Source organism: Lathamus discolor, chromosome 1 (assembly GCF_037157495.1).
Source record: "Lathamus discolor isolate bLatDis1 chromosome 1, bLatDis1.hap1, whole genome shotgun sequence".
Classification (NCBI taxonomy): Eukaryota; Metazoa; Chordata; class Aves; order Psittaciformes; family Psittacidae; genus Lathamus; species Lathamus discolor.
This window is the reverse complement of record NC_088884.1, coordinates 25,927,861-25,947,553: the sequence shown is the minus strand read 5'-3', so window position 1 is coordinate 25,947,553 and position 19,693 is coordinate 25,927,861. Positions and strand designations below refer to the sequence as shown.

Below are 19,693 nucleotides of genomic sequence, written 5' to 3'. Positions count from 1 at the left end.
GTAGCATACAAATCACCTAAATAAGGTACTCTGTAGACTTGCCCTCTACTTAACGTGAGGCAGAAAGGACATGCTTTACAATAGGATGACTCTCTCCATGGAGATGGGCCTCCATAACCTTAGCTAATACTTCTCATGCTTTAGAGCCATCTAAAGCCAAGTAACAGTGGATGTATACTTGCAGTATTTGCAGCCTGTGACACAATGACCAAGAAATATTTATATGTGATGGAAGAACTGCTGCAGCTCTACAGTATTTTTTTAATTTACAGTATCTTGCAATGCTTTTCTTCTGCCAGAGAAACATGAATGGCAACAGCAAAATTATCTTAAAAAAATCTTTGAAATGTTTTAAAAATAGTTCTAATTTTCCCTTATTTTTAGTAGCTGTACAGAATTTTGTGAAAGGAAGTGTGACATTATCTTTGTACAACAATTACTCTCATTTAGGTATCCTGGTTTTCAAAGTTCACAAAAAAATTGAAGTCACCATGCCCAGAAGAAATTATCATCTCTAAACAAAATAAACAGCTGAAAGCAATCATAAAAACCAAATAGCCCAGGTGGCTTAAAATGAGCCTACACAGATCTAAAAATGGACAAGTCCAAAAGCAGAAAAGATGATCTATAGGCATTCTTATCGATAGTCACTGCTTGCATTCCCTGTAAAACTTTTGGTTTCACTAATTGTCTTGACAGAAAGCTTCATTGTTCTTTTACTCAGCACATGGTCCTTATTTACCTTCACTGTGCTGTAAAACTGGCTCCTCTCCTCTTAACTGGGGTTTATATAACAATTCACCCACATTATATGTTTTACCTTTTAATGAAAGAAATGGAAGTGTAAAGGCTTACAAACAGTAGTGAATATGGCAACCCATGCTTTCAGGAACACTTAAACATGTCGTATTTATTCTTCCACTTTTTCTTTGGTTTCCATTCTATTTGTATTCTCAATGCAGGTCCATAATGACGATGTTCAAATGCCTAAGGGGTCAAGATCTAAATACACCTCTGATTATGTCTTTTTCACATTATCTACTAAGACAGCTGTACTCCTTGGGAGCAATACATCTCCTGCAGCCCAGAATGAAATATATTAGCAATGGGGGTGTTGTGGTTTAAACCCAGTCATCCACACAGTTTCTACCCTCCCTCCCTCTTTCTTTCCTTCCCCCCCCCCTCCAGCTCCTGGAGGGATGGGGAGGAGAATTGAAAGGATGTAACTCCCACGGGTTGAGATAAGAACAGTCCAGTAACTCAGGTATAACAAATCACTACTGCTGCCACCAATGATAATAATGATAAGAGAAATAACAAGGGAAGAGAATACGATACGACCCGCCGAAACAAGCCCGACCAAGAAGAGAGTGCCCTTCTGTGTAACTCCCAGTTACCTCCCTGGGCATGACGTGCTGTGGTATGGAATACCTCTTTGGCTAGTTTGGGTCAGGTGTCCTGTCTCTGCTTCCTCCCAGTTTCCCCTCCTCCCTGGCAGAGCGTGAGACTCACAAAGTCCTATGACCAGTCTAAACATTTGAGCAGTAACTAAAAACATTAGTGTTACCAGCGTTGTTCCCAGGCTGAAAGTCAAAAACACAGCACTGCACCAGCTACTAAGAAGGAGAAAAAAAAATTACTGTTACTGCTAAACCCAGGACAGTGGGAAAAAAAGAATTTTTTTTTTTTTTTTTTCCAGTTCAAGATGTTTCAGTTTCCAGCTGGATTTCCCTTGTGCTTGGAAAATTATGTGCCACTATCATTCTTGCGAAACCTTTCCTTCCTAATCCAAGATTTCAGAGGAAACAAAAGACAGATAGAGTAAAAATCTTCTCATCAGTATATGTTCATCATAAGATATTTTTATTAATAGAGTGGGTAGAAAACATTAGAAAGCCAGGGCTGACCATAGATGACAAGTCTAGTTGCTATCAGCAATTAAAAACTGTGGTGAAAGTGTTCACTATTGTGAATCTCATGTCTGTATTTATAAATGTCTAATGTATATTACTCACGTGTATGTCACATATTTTCATAAATTTGTAGACTATCTTTTTCCATATTCATCTCTGAGATCCTCAGTTTTACTCAGTGTAGGAGTCACGGCAACACAAAATTTTGGTGTCTTAGCAGTGAACCAGTCACAATGCTATTGCCGGTATTTTGCTGTTCTGACAGTTTCAAGACAGGATCCACACAATAGGAAGCATCATAAGCTGGTTTTGGGAGCGATAGAATGAGTAAACTTGTATTCTGAATTGGAAAAAACACAGTATTCAGAAATATTATAGTTTTAGACTTGCATGCCATACACATGCACTTCAGGGAGTTTTGTGCTTTGGGGAGTGTTGTTGGTTTGTTTGGTTATTTTATTTTGTTTTTTTATTTTTAATTGTGTTAATATAAATGTAAAATTTCAGCTTTTTGTCTCTCTGGTCTTTTTCAGTATTTCAACAGCATAAAAATAATTTACTGTGATTATTACTTAAACGGGACAACTTTTTTATAAATACAGTGTTGCATTTTTTCCAATCTTTTTTATGAAAGCAAAACATAGTAAGCTTGTGATTTGCAGATTATATTTTTTCACATCTTCATTTGAAGGTTTATATTTGCCTGCCTGCAAAGGCAAAATACAATAGAAATTATATTTAGTACTGTACCAGAAAAATCCAGAAATTATGTGCAATACGAAGTGATATCCAGGGTTTTTTTTCAGTCTTCATATGTACTGAAAATCAATAATGTATCTTCTTGCTTGTAAAAGGTGATATTTTGGTATACTAGTAACCAACTACCAAAATACAGCATACCAACTAGTAGCCAACCTGCTGTTGGTTGTATCAGAGGAAGTGCATAATTCAAAATGTGTAACATTTATTTCAGACTAATATTCTGCATAAAAGAGGTTTTTGCAAAGAACTTTTGTGGTTTTTGTTTTGCATCTCATAGCATGGTCCAAATTCAGAGTTAGGTGGTGTAGATTTCCTCAGTATTCAGGGAAAGCTACATAAATTGGAGAAGTCAATAAAAAGCAAACAATGTTACTGAGCTAATGGTGCAGTGTCATTTTACTGCCATTTGCAGGATGGCTGCATAGTAAATTTAGTAAAACAAAAAAAGACCAGTTACTTCGAATAGGAGTCAGACAGAGAGTGAATCACCGTTCAGTTTAGATGAAGCAAGAACCAAAGGACTGACAATCTGGTCAAATGCAAGCATACTTTGAGAGATTTTTTCTTTCAAAACCAGCACACAAAGCAGTTAAGACTCCATTATATTCATGGACACGTGGGGAAGGTTTTTGTTTTCCATATTCTTTATAATTCCTGAAAATGCACAAAGAGCACACCATTTGAATTTCATTGCTTAAGAGCAGATTGTTCCTTTACTTAGCCAACATAAGTAAAAGTAACCTGTGTAACCTCGGCCCTCTGGCTTTTATGGAACAATAATCATTTTCTGACAAGACCTGTTTGCAGGGTATTCATATGTCCACCACAAAGAAAAATTGTGTGTCATCTCATTTTATTATATCCATCAGCTGGCTGCCCATTTGTTGTGGAGTGTCTGCTGTGACATAGGGCCATGACTCTATTTGGCTGTAATAGATTGCCTGTAGTTCATTCAGTGACTCTGGTACCTGTTGCTGGTTCTTTTTCCAGGTCAACTGGCTGCAGGTACATGTGAGATTGTTACTTTGGACAGAGATAGCAGTCAGCCCCGAAGGACTATAGCCCGACAAACAGCTCGCTGTGCATGTAAAAAAGGACAGATTGCCGGTACAACAAGAGCAAGGCCAGCCTGTGTTGATGGTAAGAAGCAAAGTTCAATTCAACGAGTTTCTGCCAATACAAGAGCAATGTAAAACTGGTAGCGTCTCATAAAAAAAAATAAAAGCTCTATACAAGAATTTTTTATGTGTCCCAACTAGTAATGGCAATACCATGGAAATTCCCCAAGAGAGTATTACTAATAGTATAGATATTTCAGGGTTTTTGTTTTGGTTTTTGGTTTTTTTTTATTGGAATTTCACTTTTGTTTTAATTTTATATGCAGTTGAATGTTAACGGAATGCTCCTGTTATGTTTTGCATGTGATGATAGGATCAGCAGTTAAATGGCATTCTTTTCCCCCTACTTTTTATTCCTTACCTTTTTATTAAAAAAAAAAAAAAACAAAAAAAACCTCAACAAAACCACTGTAAAAGAGCCTGAACAGTTTTATGCCACTGGGAAGCTAATGTGACTGGTCCTATGTGATAGTTAACATTGTTGAAGAAAACACTGATACTATAGTTAGAATACAATATCCGAATATATCTCACATGTCCAGCATACATCGCTCCTTAAAATTATGATTCTGTATGATTCACTGCAGATGCAGTGATTGCATACAGCTGGAAAATTGCTGACATACAGGGAGGTATGAAAATATTTCACTTTGAAATCAGTTTTTGAGACGAATTTCTGTGTTACAGCTAAATCAGATGTTCACAGTGGAACAATCTTCAAGAGAGGTTTGCCCATGCAAGGCCATTAGCAAACTTTTAGATTAAAAATAAATTTGGAGACATATTGAAAATAGTTGATGCAAAATTATATGTTTTGATCTAGGCTCAGTTAACAAACGTAAAAAGAAGATGTGTGTGTATAGAACTATAACAAATTCACAGACTGCCTTTGAAGGCTGACTGGTTTGAGTCTTCAGATAAAAATATTGCTGAGAACACCCAACTGTTGCCTCAGAATTTGGTCTTACCAGTGATTATCAAACAACACAACTCAAAGGAGATTTCAAAGCCTACCCAGAAGGCTAAATATAGAACATCATGCACATTCTATTTCTGCATTTTGGTTTTGGTACTCAGTTTCTTAGCTGTCTTTTTCGTAATGTGATACAATATCCAGTAATTTCTCCTTTCCTGTTTTATTCTAACAGACTTAACTACTTAAGAAAGGAACCATAGAATCATAGAATGATTTTATTGTATCATTTATAGTTTTAATTGCGGCAAAAAATTTTTTTAGCAATTAAAATTTCAACATGTGTTTCCCATTGTAAAACAAAGTTATAAAGGAAAATATGAAGTTTTCATCATCTAGTGGGAACTAAACACATTTTTTCCTCAGTCAGTTATGGCCTGTGATGAGATTCATTTGCTGTAACTTAGGTATCCAGAGTTAGTTGTCTAACCTAGGAACTTCAGTTTTCCTTTATACCCAACAGAGTAAAAGGCACCTTATCAGAGCACTTTGTCTCATCTTCAGTGCCTCAGATAAATCAGATGTCCTGGTACTCACCGTTTCTGCCTTGCCTTAAGTCACCTGTGATGCTGAGAGATTAGATTAGCAGAACGTACATGTAAGAAGACATGACTACACCTCATCCTCTAATTGCTGTATTAAGTTAGAGTCCAAGTATGAAAGGTTTGAGAAAATTTAATATTTGAGAACACTATCTATCTATCTATCTATCTATCTATCTATCTATCTATCTATCTATCTATCTATCTATCTATCTATCTATCTATCTATCTATCAATCATCTATCTATCTATCTAATCTATCTATTCTAGCTATCTATTTTATTGGCCACTCAAGAAGGTCTTTCAAATCTCCTTTTGCTTTCAGTGTTCTTGATCATCATTTTATGAAAACAGAGAACTGGATGACGATCTATGCTGAGATATTGTGTAGTTAGAGTTCTTTATGTAATACTCCACATTTGAAAAATAAGTGGGAAGTTCATCAGTTGAAAAATAGAGCTCCCCATTAACTTACATGTCAAAGTATTATAATTAATCTTTTTAAAGCTTTTCAACATAGCTCTAATGAGATCTAATAACACAGATCTTTATTATTTTGTGAAATGTTTATACTTAAGATGTTGAGCCCTTTCCAGGAATGATAATTGCAAGACGTGTAGGAGATGCTGCTTCGCTTTCCTGGACAATGTTAGGGATGTTCTGTAATCAAAGCTCAAAAAGGTTAATGATATCTAGAATCATATATCAAGTTCCCAAATTAAAATGAAGGCATAAGCCAAATCCTCGATCTGTAAATTTATTCTTGAATTAAGTTAAAAAAAATAGTTGTACATACCATAAACATAATTATATATGAAAGAATAAGTGAACATTTTATCTTTGCTCTAATTTTCTGCTTGCAAATACAGCTGTCAGATAAATTGGCCATTGACTAACAACTATCCAACTGTGAATTTACCAGGTTCGTAGTTTAAAGAATAGTAGTTCAAAGAATTTTCCATTCTGCTTATATTAATTTCTAGAAGTTTCAAACACAGCTGCTAATACTTTCTTCTGGACAGAACATGAAATCTACCTAAAATTAGGTCTGAGAAAAGCTAGTTTTGTCTCTGATACTGTCAAATACTGCTAATTTAGGAATACAACAACCAAACAGGATTGTTAGGTGTTCTTTTACCATAAAGAATCACGTTTTCCAAACAAACAATTATATCCTTCTCTTAGATGTCTTAAGTAGGACAGAGTGTGCTTTTGCACATATTGCTTATTTATAATATACTAGATGTTAAGAGTGTAATTGTTGTTTAAGATTACATTTCTGTTTTCAAAAAATCTTACTGGTAGTGTTTTATTTTTAATTTCATTTTATTATTTATGTAGTCTTGATTTTAATGAGGTTTCTTTGAAGTAAAGGTAGCAGAATTAGACCTTAGACCTTTAATTATTAATTCACAGTCATTTGTGAAGGAAGCAGGCATAGGAAGCATGACCTGCTAACCTACTGGCCAGAAAACATTAGCTAACAACTATGTCACAGCTTCTGGCAAGAGAGTGTTTTGAAGATTCAGTACCAAAGCTGTTAATTTTTACAACCTTCAAATGCATCATGTTGTACCTGGCTACCATTTGTTCACTGTTTAATGGAGAGAAGTGCCTTAGAATATGTTTAGTTTTGCTGTATGTTTCCTGGAGCACTGAAATGCAAGTGTCAATTATTGCAGCAAAAAGAGTAAGTAATTTAAGGGCTCTTAAACCTCACAAGCATTGTCTGAGATTGCACTTGTCAACATAGCTCTTAGAGTAAGTCCTGAGTTGATTACCAAAATCCATTCTGCTACATCAGCTAAGGCCTTTTCCTAAAAAATGAAAGACAGTATATGTCAGATAGATAAAACTGGAGTTGTTAAAAATGAAGATGCAGTGTTCAGGGCTTGGTCTGAGCAGAGCATGAAGAACAGAGATTTTCTTGAAATGCCTCCCTGTGATGGAGAGTGCTGATTTACTCTTTTATTTATTTATTTTTTCTAGCAGTCTTTAAATATGGCAGATTGCTAATGTAATCTGAAAAAATGGCATCAATATTCACCCTGATTTCAAGCTTGATTTAGTGTTGATTGCTTCATTCCTAGATCCACAGCGTCATAATGTATGTTTAGTATGTTTGGTTGTGATGGAATTTTTATTCATGAATATAGGGTTTGTGATATTATGACAGTAGTTTGCCTGCACTTTTAGCTATATTATTATTATTTACAACTAGCAGTCCCTAGTCCCTTTTCTGTGATCAAATTCCACAGCAATGACCTCAGTTGCATTACTTTAATAAGATATTATGCTTCAACATAGCATCTGGTTTATCACAAGAGTAATTTCCCTGTGTGTCGGTCAAGCTTCATCATTTTTTTAAGCTGAAGCCTGTGAGAGATAGGGAGATGGCAATTATTCTCTATTTTTGCCCAGTATGAAAACAGCATGTGTACATATACACCCATGGTTTGCATTTTTTATTCCACCCACCTGAAAATCAGATTTGTTATGCCAAAGCATTTCATAGAATACAAGTATATTAACCTGTGAAGTGTGGGATGGACGTTTAAATGTTCAGTAGATTCCAGTAATTCTGTCCAATATGTATTTATAGCTCTAAAATAAATTGTGATTTCCCCCAGAAAGTAGAAACAGTTGATAAGAGGAAAAGTAGTATGAGAGAAATTGTTTAATTACTCAAGGAAATGAGGATGGCAAACTTTAATTTGCTTACCTGAAATCTGTGATTAGAAGATTCTCATGTTCTGGAATTGAGTTCTGGTTACTTTTATGCTATGAGAAATCCCAGGGCATGGATCCTGATACCCCAGATTCCTAAATTTCAAATAGTTGGAGCTCAGGTAACTGAAGTCAAAGTGTTCAGACAATTTATGTTGTAAATCAAAGTCTTCTTAAAAAAAAAAAAAACAAAACAAAACACCAAAACCAACAAACAAACGAAACCAAAACAAAACAGAAAAACACAAAACACCACCTTTTAAAAATTTTAATACTGTTTTCATTCTTTGTGAGCATTGTAGCTATATTATTTTCTAGAGAATCTTAGTCGATAAAACTTTTTTTCATACCTTATGATTAACATGCATTTCAGTTGGCATTGACTAACACAGAAACTCAGGATCAACAAGGAAGCCACATTAGTTTTGATCAATAATTCCCCGCTCTTCTCATTATCTCTATGAGTCTGCAGAGAGGTGTAGGGGCCAGAACTGATCATTAATAGAATCCTAAGTCATGAACTTGGAGCAAAACTGCCTAATACCTGGAGGACTTCATCATTCTCAAGTATCTTATCCACACTGGGGGAAAAAAAGTACAAAATAATAAAAGAAAGGAGGAAAAAAAGAAAGGACTATAATGATTTTCAGAATTGGGAATTTTAGCTTTCACATTTAGAATATTTCCTGTCCTTGTTAATATGCTACTTATATTATTTTATCCTGGGTATATTACAGATATTTGAAAATGTTTCCTTACTGTAAATATTATACATTTAACTTTGTTGCATTTAAGGTATGTCATTTTAAAAGAAATAAAACCAAAAGGCAAAGAGGGATGTATATGAAACTAAAAGGAAATTGAATAATACTACGTTGACATTTTGATAGATCAGAAGTAGTGTACTGTACAGTGTGTAAAATTTAAGTGTAGGAGGAGAGTGGGACTATTGGGCCTTGAAAATGATCAGAGGGCTGGAATACCTCTTCAGTGAAGAAAGGCTGAGAGAGCTGTGATTGTTCATCTTGGGGAAGGCTCCAGTGAGACCTTATTACACCCTTTCAATATGTGAAGGGGACTTACAAGGAAGAGAAAAACTTTTTACCAAAGCCTGTAGAGACAGGACGAAGGGCAACGATTTTAAACTAAAAAAGAATAAATTCAGATTGAACATAAGAAAGAATATTTTTTACGATCAGGGTAGTGAGATAGGTGTGGTGGAACAAGTTGTTCCACGAACAGTGAAGAAATTGTGTATTTTCTATCCCTGGAAGCATTCCAGGGGCCTATAAGGATGCTGGGGAGGGACTCTCCATTAGGGACTATAGTGATAGGACAAGGGGTAACGGGTTAAAACTTAAACAGGGGAAGTTTAGATTAGATACAAAGAAGTTCTTAACTGTGAGGTTGGTGAGGCACTGGAATGGGTTGCCCAAAGAAGCTGTGAATGCTCCATCCCTGGTGGTGTTCAAGGCCGGGTTGGACAGAGCCTTGGGTGACCTGATTAATGTGAGGTGTCCCTGCCCATGGCAGGGGTGTTGCAGCTTGGTGATCTGAAGGTCCTTTCCAAGACTAACTATTCTATGATTCAATGTCAGGTTGGACAGGGCTTTGAGCCACCTGATCTAGTGAAAGATGTCCCTACCCTTGGCAAGGGCCTTGTACTAGATGTTCTCTAAAGGTCCCTTCCAATCCAAACTGTCCTATGATTTTATTATTTTATTTCATAAAATCACAGAACGGTTTGAGTTGAAAAGGACCTTAAGATCATCTAGTTCCAACTCCCTGCCGTGGGCAGGGTTGCATCAACCTAGACTATGTTGCCCCGAGCTCTGTTGGCCTGGCCTTGAATACTGCCAGGGCTGGAGCACTTACTACTTCTCTGGGCAGCCTATTCCAGTGCTTCACCACCCTCACAGTAAAGGACTCCTTCCTTATGTCTGACCTAAACTTCCCCTGTTTCAGTTTAAACCCACTACCCCTTGTCCTATTGCTACAGTCCCTGATTAAGAGTCCCTTAGATGATTAGATGTACTAATGTACTGCAACATTGTAGTATCTTACAGGGAGCAGACTAAATAATATTTTGGTCATTGCTTATATATCCTTATCCTTCTTGAGCCTTTGTAGTCTCGTAGTATTTTTTTTTTTTGTTTTGTTGTGATGTATCTGAAGTGCTCCAACCTCTGCATGTGCTCATTTATGAAATAACCATTGGGTACTCGTGCTGTACATTAGAATGATGTAGAATATTTGCTCCTACCTAGAAATAATTTTGAAAAAAAAAAAAAAATTGTTCTCAACTATATTCTTTTGCTTAGATAATGGAGGAAGGATGGCAATTATGCATTCGATAGCACCATATATATAAAACTTAGTTTTCAACATGACTTAAAGAATGTCTTTCCTCCCTTTCCCCACCTCAGCACTTATATATGCAGTCACAATTGCATCTGTACTTATAGATGCCCGCAAGCATGTGCAGTGCTTTATTTTCATTCCTCTTCCTCTAGACAACTCCTTCAGAACTGTAGATTTTTCCAAATACTGTAAATTGAAGTAAAATTATTTCTGTGACTTGTGAGCTTGCCCTTCCCATGTACTGACACATTATGACAATTTCCACCTTGTGGGTCACTTTTCATTTAGAAATGCACAGGAATTTAAGATTCACTCCAGTTGCTTACTTCCTCTCCAACTAAGGACACGTGACATTCCAAATCAAGTTGAGTAATAGTTCTTATCTAAATAATATCACAGACTTGGTAAAATCTTATAAACATGCTCACATAAAATACATTTTTTCTCTTTGGTCATGAATGGGAAGTGTCAGTTAGAGAATGGAATGTCATTGAGGAAGGAATACCACTGTTCAACCCCAAGACAGAAAGTGAGCAGTAGAAAACAAACAGCTGCAGCATCAGTGGCAGTACTGATGTGTCTATGAGAAATGCAGGGAGATGAGTTAGGTTTCCCCTTCTGACTGAGAATCCACAACAGGAATAACCAGAAACATGACCAAAAAGCAACCAAGCAATGAAACCAAATCAAACCAAATCAAAACTGCTTTAGGATGGTATCAAGCAGGTAGGAAGTATTTGGTACCTAACAACTGCAGCCCCACCTTGAGTGTTGTGTGCATTTTCGGGTTTCTCAATATAAGAAGGGACACCAGACGAGTATAGTGTGTGGAGGGAAACCAAGTTGGTGAAAGGTCTTGAAGGCAAGACTTAGGAGGACAGCCGAGGTCACTTGGCTTGTTCAGCTTGGAGAAGTCTGAGACCTTATCACAGTCTTACACCTTCCTGAAGGGGGGAGGTAGAGGGAGAGGTACTGATCTCCTCTCTCTGGTATCCAGTGGTAGGATATGAAAAAATGGAATGAAGCTGCATCAGGGGTTCAGATTCCACTTCAGACTGGACATTAGGAAAACTTTATTCATTGAGAGGATGGTCAGTTGCTGGAACAGGCTCCCAGGTAAGTGGTCATGGCACTGAGCCTGTCAGAGTTCAAGGAGCATCTGGATGACACTCTTCATCATATATGGTTTAGTTTTAGGTAGTCCTGCGAGGAGCAGGGTGTTGGACTTGGTGATCCTAAAGGGCGCCTTCCAACTGGACATATTCTAAGACGGGATGTGTTATGAAGCTGCAGATTGGGATTTTGCATAACGCTTGTGTTTTCCACAGAATAATTCACTCTTCAGCAGTCAGATAGCAGAGAGTGAGTACTGATCACATCTGGAAAGTCAGACCCAGTATGGGTTTGTGGGTTCTCAGGCTGAGTAGAGATAAATTGCTTTCTAATGGCAAGTAGATCTACAGATCTCCTTCCATGATATAAGAATGTTTCTGGAGTAACAAATCAGGGATGTAGGTGAATTAGATTTAAATAATTAGGTAACAAATTGGCAGATTATTTTCCACAAGATTGAATTATACGCAAGAGATTGAGAGGAAACACTTTGAATTTATAAGGGAAATAAATCTGGGTTAAGTGTGAATAAAATGTAATTTAAGATAAAATGCTTTTCTAAGCCTGGTACCTATAACAAAACGACCAAACTGGAACTATTTTTCTCTCATAAGCATCCTCCTTTGAGGTTAAACCTGACATCAGTATAGCATTTCATCTTAAAAGATGGATGTCTTTCTAAATGATAGGGAAGGGAAATATTTAGGAAAGCAGAATTTAATTATGTGATTTGGAACATGGCCAGGAACTATGGGTTAACACTGGTACTGTGCAAAGAGTGCTGAGAGAACTTTAATTGCCTCTAATGCTTAGTGCCTTGCTTTCGCATTTCATCTGAGAGACAACACCTTCAGCCTCCTGGTGTGTCATTGGACGCATTAGTTCATCAATACTAACAGCTTTGTTTCCTTTAGTTCCTCGGCAGTCCTAAGCAGTCACCCATGTAGTCAAATCCTCTTTCATCTCATGTAGTCAAATCCTCTTTCATCTACACGCTGTGATGGCAGTTGCAGCACAGAAAAATGTTTGGAGTTTATGTGATTATGGAACAGTTTTCTGGGGGAGTGGCTAGAAGCCTAATTACTACAGACATTTTAAATTGAATTGGACAAAATACTACAGAACATATTATGCATTCTCATAAGTATATACTGCATCACTGGATAGACTTTTCTGTGCCTGATATCTTGTGGCAGAGCACTACTAACAACTGCAGCAGTCTGATTGCAGTTTGCAGTCTGATTCATTAGCTAACTAGAGGCAATAGGTCAACATGAAGTTCCTAAATTCAGGAGCTTGGTCACTGTAAGCTCCCTTTGCAGACAGTGGTAAGAGATGGCCATGTGAAAGGTCACGTAGTGTCAATATTGGAATTGCTTCTGAAAGTTTTTCTCTTTTTTTCTCTTACGGGATTAAAGAGAACATAGGATGACTAGCAGAGTAGGTTTTCTGCTTGACTGTAACATGTATAAACACTTCAGGCCATCAGCTGCTCAGACTGCCTTGGAAAAGCCACTGTCTTCACTGATTAGAGGCAGCTTAAGGAAAAAAATGTAACATGTTTATATTACCCCCTCTGCTTGTCATCCTGTCTTCTGCATATTCCCAGAAGAGTGGGAAAAGAGAAACTTTAAAAACTATTCATGTGTGAAGGTGGGCTTCTGTCAGGGAAACATGTTTGTCTCCAGTGAGAGAATAGAGATGAGCCTTTGTGAATACCCCTACAATCAATGGGTGAGATAAAACCATAGCTAAATTACGCTTCTGGCACTATGTGAAAGCAGCATAGTCAAGAGCTACACTTTTTCATCCCCTCAGTCATAGTTTAAACAAAGTCAGCCATAAATCACGCAGTTGCTCTCTCACTCCCCCCCCTTCTTGCTCTCCCCTACTCCCAGAGGGATGGAGAAGAGAATCAAAAAGAATGCAACTCCCGCGGGTTGAGATAAGAACAGTTTAGTAACTAAGGTATAACACAAACCACTGCTGCTACCACCAATAATAATAATGATAAAGGAAATAACAAGGGAAGAGAATACAACACCTCAGCACCAGCCAACCAATAACTCTCCTCCCCCTCCACCCGACCGAGCCCCGACCAATACCTAGTCCGACCCTGCAGTGAACTAGCCCTTCCGGGTAACTCTTCATTACATCCTGGGCATGACGTGCTGTGGTATGGAATACCTCTTTGGGTAGTTTGGGTCAGGTGTCCTGTCTCTGCTTCCTCCCGGCTTTCCCTCCTCCCTGGCAGAGCATGAGGCTCAGAAAGTCCTTGGTCAGACTAAAACATTTGTGTTATCAGTTCTGTTCCCAGGCCAAAAGTCAAACCGCAGCACTGCACCAGCTACTAAGAAGGAGAAAAATGCTACTGCTGAGCCCAGGACACCCTCATATTAAATTATTTCATTAAGCACAGAGAAGTATAAACAGAGAAACAATAGAAACAAGAAAGACTATAATATTGTTAGAAATAGCATTATAAAGCTATATACCACTTTATTTTAACTTACCTTAGATTTAATATCTGTGATGATAGATGATGTTAGAAGAGTCCTAGAAAATGTTAAACTTGATTGCTAAATTAGTGACAACATTAATGGCACTACTACGTCCAGTACCTGGAACACAGTAGTTAATGCCAGGCATTCTTGTAGGTTTCTTTCAGAATATTCTGCACAGGGCTGATTCAGAGAAAATATCCTCTTTCAAGACAAAACTGTAGGAAGCTATGTATTTAAGGTGATGCAAAGGAGCTGGGTTTTCCCTGCTGTTACAGGTGGGTTCCCCTTCTGGTTGAGGTCATACTGCAGGAGGAAAAAATGTTTATGGTGTTCAAGCTGCCATTTTCATATCATAAATAAACCCTAGGTATTACTGTACTTTTATTTACTTATGTCTTACTGTTGTATTATCTCTGTGATGTCATAGGCATGCAAGTTGCTTCATATGCAAGTTTCATACAGTCCTAGACTGAAAGCACTTGTAGTCTAATGACAGACTCTGTCCTTGCTTGTACCGTTGTAAAAGGAAAAAAGGGTATGTAGATGCTTCCTTTTGTTAATTATCTAGGTTGTGGGGGGCAGGATAAGAGGGAAAGACCTCCAAAGTTTGTACTCACAGATGAGGTGGAAGTTGGAAAGTAAAATTTCCGCCTGCTTATTTCAAAGTATTTCTTTGAGAGCTTCAGTCTTTCTTCTAGCATCCTTCCTAGGATGGCATACACAGAAGGCCTCTACTTTTGCTCATCGTTTTTGAGAGGGCAAGGTTAAGCCCCAGTTTTAATGGGAAGTCAAGGTTGGATCCTAAGGGTTAGGTAGGAGAGAAATGAAAAGAGATGATGGAAAGAATTTCCTCTTCTTAGAGAAGAGAAAGGATATCAGAGCTAGTCTGAAGCAAGCAAGAAACAAAGTGGTATTTTGAAAGTAAATATGACTGACATGGTACAGAACAGGGTGATTCATTGTGAAACAGACTCTCATTTGAAGGGAGAGTGGCACATACAAGAAGAAGGGAGCAAAATGCATGAAATAAAGAGATGCAGCACAAAACTGAAGTAAGCCCAAAGGTGATAAGAATTTTCTTGTCCTTTCCATATTTTTAAAAGCATAAAAAATGTGCCTTCAGTTTACTGTACATTCTGTGAGCTCCCATGATAAAGTCGTCTTACATAAAGAAATAAATTAAGCTGGCAGTTATCAACCTGCCTTAGTCAGAACAGCTTTCCAGACATTTAATTCCCACTTCTTTCACTGAACCTCTTCCCCCTACAGCAATCAATAAAGATTTTTTTCTCTTTTTTTATCACTGATGGTTAAACAGAATTGGGCAATACCTTTGATGGGCTGTGTGTAAACTAGGAGGCACACAGTCTTCTCAATACACCATATTATACTCCAAAGTTACTCACTATTTCTCTGTATCCTATGTTACACACTGACTTTCCTACCTTTACTCCCAGGGCCTTTACTGCACACCACAGTCCTCTTTGTTCAGTAATTCTGTGCTACAGCAGTGGTGCTCTTCTGCTTCTCTGACACTGCCCTAAGCAGCTATTACTGTGCATCATCAAGGCACTCAGCACAGACCCGTGTCCAGACTCTCTCTGTTGCTCTGCACAATGTAAATCTCCAACCCACACATAGCAATCTCAGATGGCTCCCCACTAATGTTTGCTGATTCAGTCACTTGTGGAGGGGAAGATGTGGACCACAGGACCAACAAAAGGGAAGTAATGGCCTGCAGGGCAGTATTGCTGAAGTGCTGCATTTTCCACCAATGTGCAGTTTTAGGTAAGACGCTGCTATTATGGCGCACAGCAAAGGCAGGAGGAGAGAGCAGCAAAGCTGCTTGATATAGAGTGGCTGAAAAAAGCTAGAAGAAGGAAGAGGAAAAGACAAAGAGGTTGGAGAGAGTGTGTCAAGGCAGAATAGAATGCAGTCAGCTCGAAGGCTGGAAGTTCATCACCTCAGCAAAGGGAAGATAGATTCACAGAATCATCATAAAAATAGTTTGTATTGGAAGGGACCTTCAAAGGTCGTCTGGATGTAGCAGTCCAGAATGTGTGTCATAATGGAGTGAAAAATAAAATAAATAATATTTTTGGAGCTTTTCAGAAAAAAAGATAGAACTGGTTTGATTTTTTTTTTTTTTTAAGAAGGAAAAATTGTATTAATTGTTCTTTCTTCAGTTGTAGTGTTCTTCATTTTAACTATGACAAGTGCAAGGTCCTACACCTGGGTTGGAGCAATCCCAGGCGCAGCTACAGGTTGGGCAAAGAAGAGATTCAGAGCAGCCCTGAGGAGAAGGACTTGGGGGTGCTGGTCAATGAGAAACTTAACACGAGCTGGCAGTGTGCGCTTGCAGCCCAGAAAGCCAGCCGTATCCTGAGCTGCATCAAAAGGAGCATGACCAGCAGGTCAAAGGAGGTGATCCTGCCCCTCTACTCTGCTCTTGTGAGACCTCACCTGGAGCGTTGTGTGCAGTTCTGGTGTCCTCAACATAAAAAGGACATGGAACTGCTGGAACAAGTGCAGAGGAGGGCCATGAGGATGATCAGGGGACTGGAGCACCTCCCGTATGAAGACAGGCTGAGGAAGTTGGGGCTATTCAGCCTGGAGTAGAGAAGGCTGAGTGGAGACCTCCTAGCAGCCTTCCAGTACCTGAAGGGGGCTTATAGGGATGCTGGGGAGGGACTCTTTGTCAGGGACTGTAGTGACAGGACAAGGGGTAACGGGTTAAAACTTAAACAGGGGAAGTTTAGATTGGATATAAGGAGGAAATTCTTTCCTGTTAGGGTGGTGAGACACTGGAATGGGTTGCCCAGGGAGGTTGTGAGTGCTCCATCACTGGCGGTGTTCAAGGCCAGGTTGGACAAAGCCTTGTGTGGGATGGTTTAATGTGAGGTGTGCCTGCCCATGGCAGGGGGGTTGGAACTAGATGATCTTGAGGTCTTTTCCAACCCTAACTATTCTATGATTCTATGAACAGGATGTTTTGAGGTACTGACTAGCACTGGCATTATAATAACAATAGGCAATGGAAAAAAATAATCTGTTCTCTATACAATTATCACTTTCTATACTTTCCTTTATTACTGTTTCTCTGTTTAGATTTTAAATATCTCTCTTAATAGTCCTATGCAATTGCAAGGCTCAGTTCTCCTGACCTCGAGAATAATCACCCTTTTTTTAACCTGTTTTTAAAACTTACTACCTGGATTATGTGAAATACAAATTGAAAGATTTTAAGAGCAGGCTGTCTTTGATAATGTAGGTGTCTTCTTCACAGAGCAGCAAGCATATCTTAAACTTCAGTCTTCAACTTAGCATGCTTTACTGATTTTTTAATTTTGTTAAACTTAAAACACTGAGTGTAAGCTAAGAATATTGACCAGTTCTGAGCAGCTTTTTAATAGTAAGTACTTACCCTAGACTCAGTGTATTTACATTCTTGCTTTAAAAGCCTTAGGTCAGAATACTTCAATTTTGACATAAGTTTTGGAAGTTTAATCATTACATACAATTATGAAGCCAAGGGAAATATAAGGTTTGGAGTGTGGAAGGAAAGGCTAGAGCACTGAGTGCAGGTTCCAGCATAGCCCTTCCTGCAATGTGTGTGAGCCAGGCTCCACATCAGGTGTTTACATGCACTGGCATGTCCCCGCTCTGATTTACTGTATGGTCATGTGGGGGTGATACCTGATGGGGTCCCTCTAGAGGGGCCTGTCACCTGCCTAAAGAGCATCAGCAGCTTGTTTGTGCCGACTGGAATTTAAGCTTCCTTGGTAATACTAATAATGCTTCCCACAAAGCAGCTGGAACCCAATTTTAATGGGATACAATGGTGTGAAACTGGATCAGGGATGTACCCTGTCTTAGGTAATAATATCAAGGTTTTCTCTGTGCCTTTCATCTCAGAGGAGCTCAAAAAATTCCCAGAGGTGTCTCTTTGTCTCTTTCAATCTGTATTTTTGTACAGTCTCTATCTAAAGTTCAGATTTTCAAATGGAGGCAACTTGGTTAGTAATTTCAGTGAATGCTGGCAGTTCTCTATTGAAGTGCTGGCCAGTAGGCAGATAAACTGCTGAAGCATACTGCCTCTCAGTTTTGGGGCAGGAGGAACTCTAGGTTTATAATAGTGAGGTATGTCTTTGTTGTGAGGAAATTACTGCTAGACTTTTAGTACCAAATTTCCTGAAGAGCAATTCTTGGACTCTTTCTGCAAAAGAACTGGGGTTCACAGTTTTGCATTTGTCAGACCTCAGAAGTGGAGGTGTTGGCCTGTATGACTATTTTAAGTACCTTAGCTTTGTTCATTTTGATTGAAATCAGGCTAATTATTTTGTGACTTCATCATCAGTTAGTGCTGGCTTACTTTACCAGTGATACAAACTGCATTATCTGCATTTGTTGGCAGCATCAGGTACTGATGCAGCACATTTTGGTGTATTCTTGCAGGTAACATAGAGTCTGGCTAGTTTTGAACCTCTTTGCACATTCTAGAACCCTTTGGTTTACGTATTTAGGAAGAAAATTTATAAGCTGGGTATAATGCTGCCTTCAGTTCTGTAGGTATTTTACACAACATGACATTTTATTTTGTGTTATTTGTATGCTGTTTTTCAGATTTACCTTTATTAATTTTACATATATGTACATACACACAGTTTTATGCATAACTATATAGTAAATATAAAATTCTTTTGTATTACTGTCATCATGTGGCGTTACAGTGAATAAATTAGGAGATGAAAGGCCAAACCACAAAACGCTCCCCAACAATTAGTGCTTCTGCGACAGAATTACTTGTCGGGTTGAGAATGACTTTGCAAGTAAAAACACCTGTAAAAGAGAAAGTGGAAAGTACTGTACAAAGTAACCTATCAGTTGTAATTGTCCTAAGCCGTTTATTATACCCAGGAGAGTAGTTTCCGGGACAAGCCAGAGGACTCAAGTCAGGTTTAAACCAGCGTAAGAGACCATCCATCTATTACAATGGCTAAACTAATTTATTATGAATTAAGTGGTGCCGGTTCTTTGTGTAGGGAATTCTAAAATGACATTGTGTCCAGCATGCAAACAAAGATTATGGAAAGGTTTCTGTACTTGAAGTAGTTTTTGATTCTCTTTCAGATGTTGATGAGTATATCTGGAACATGACCATAAATTTAGATCCTATTACAGAATTAATAAAGAAGCCTAGTCAGACAGAGAGACATGATTCCTGTCTTGAGATTCTTATAATTTAAGGTTCACATACTTTAACCTCATAGTCAAATTAAGAAAGCTATTGAAGCTAATTAACCTGTTTCCTTGAATTTGTACTTACTGGATCAGTACTCTTTTGGATAGATAGATATAATTTAAAAAAAAAAATGATGAAATGAATGCAGTGACAAGCTTCCTGTAAGAAAGAAATTTGAAGAAGAGGATAGGATTCTTGTATAAAATGAGTTCTGAAGTTCTTGATATGAATGATTTCCATTTATTAACTTTTAGTGGCAGGTACTTTAAATAGTGTACATTTTAATGTAATCCACTAATAATCTACTGCAAGGTTTTATTTGTAATAGGGAGTATTATGTGAACAAAATTAATAGGTGTGCACACATGTATGAAACCATGAAACCTTGGATCACTCTTGGATCTAATGTTCTGGGTTAATTTGGCTGTAAACCAGACA

General features: G+C 38.0%; 1 protein-coding gene across 1 annotated transcript in view; it reads left to right on the top strand.

The window, feature by feature from the left end:
• The window catches only part of TAFA5 (TAFA chemokine like family member 5), a 320,900-nt gene that overhangs the window by 122,909 nt on the left and 178,298 nt on the right, over positions 1 to 19,693 (top strand). Inside the window, exon 2 of the mRNA XM_065665021.1 lies at positions 3,666 to 3,815. Coding sequence (XP_065521093.1) covers positions 3,666 to 3,815 — 150 coding nt within the window. The remainder of the gene's footprint in view (positions 1 to 3,665; positions 3,816 to 19,693) is intronic.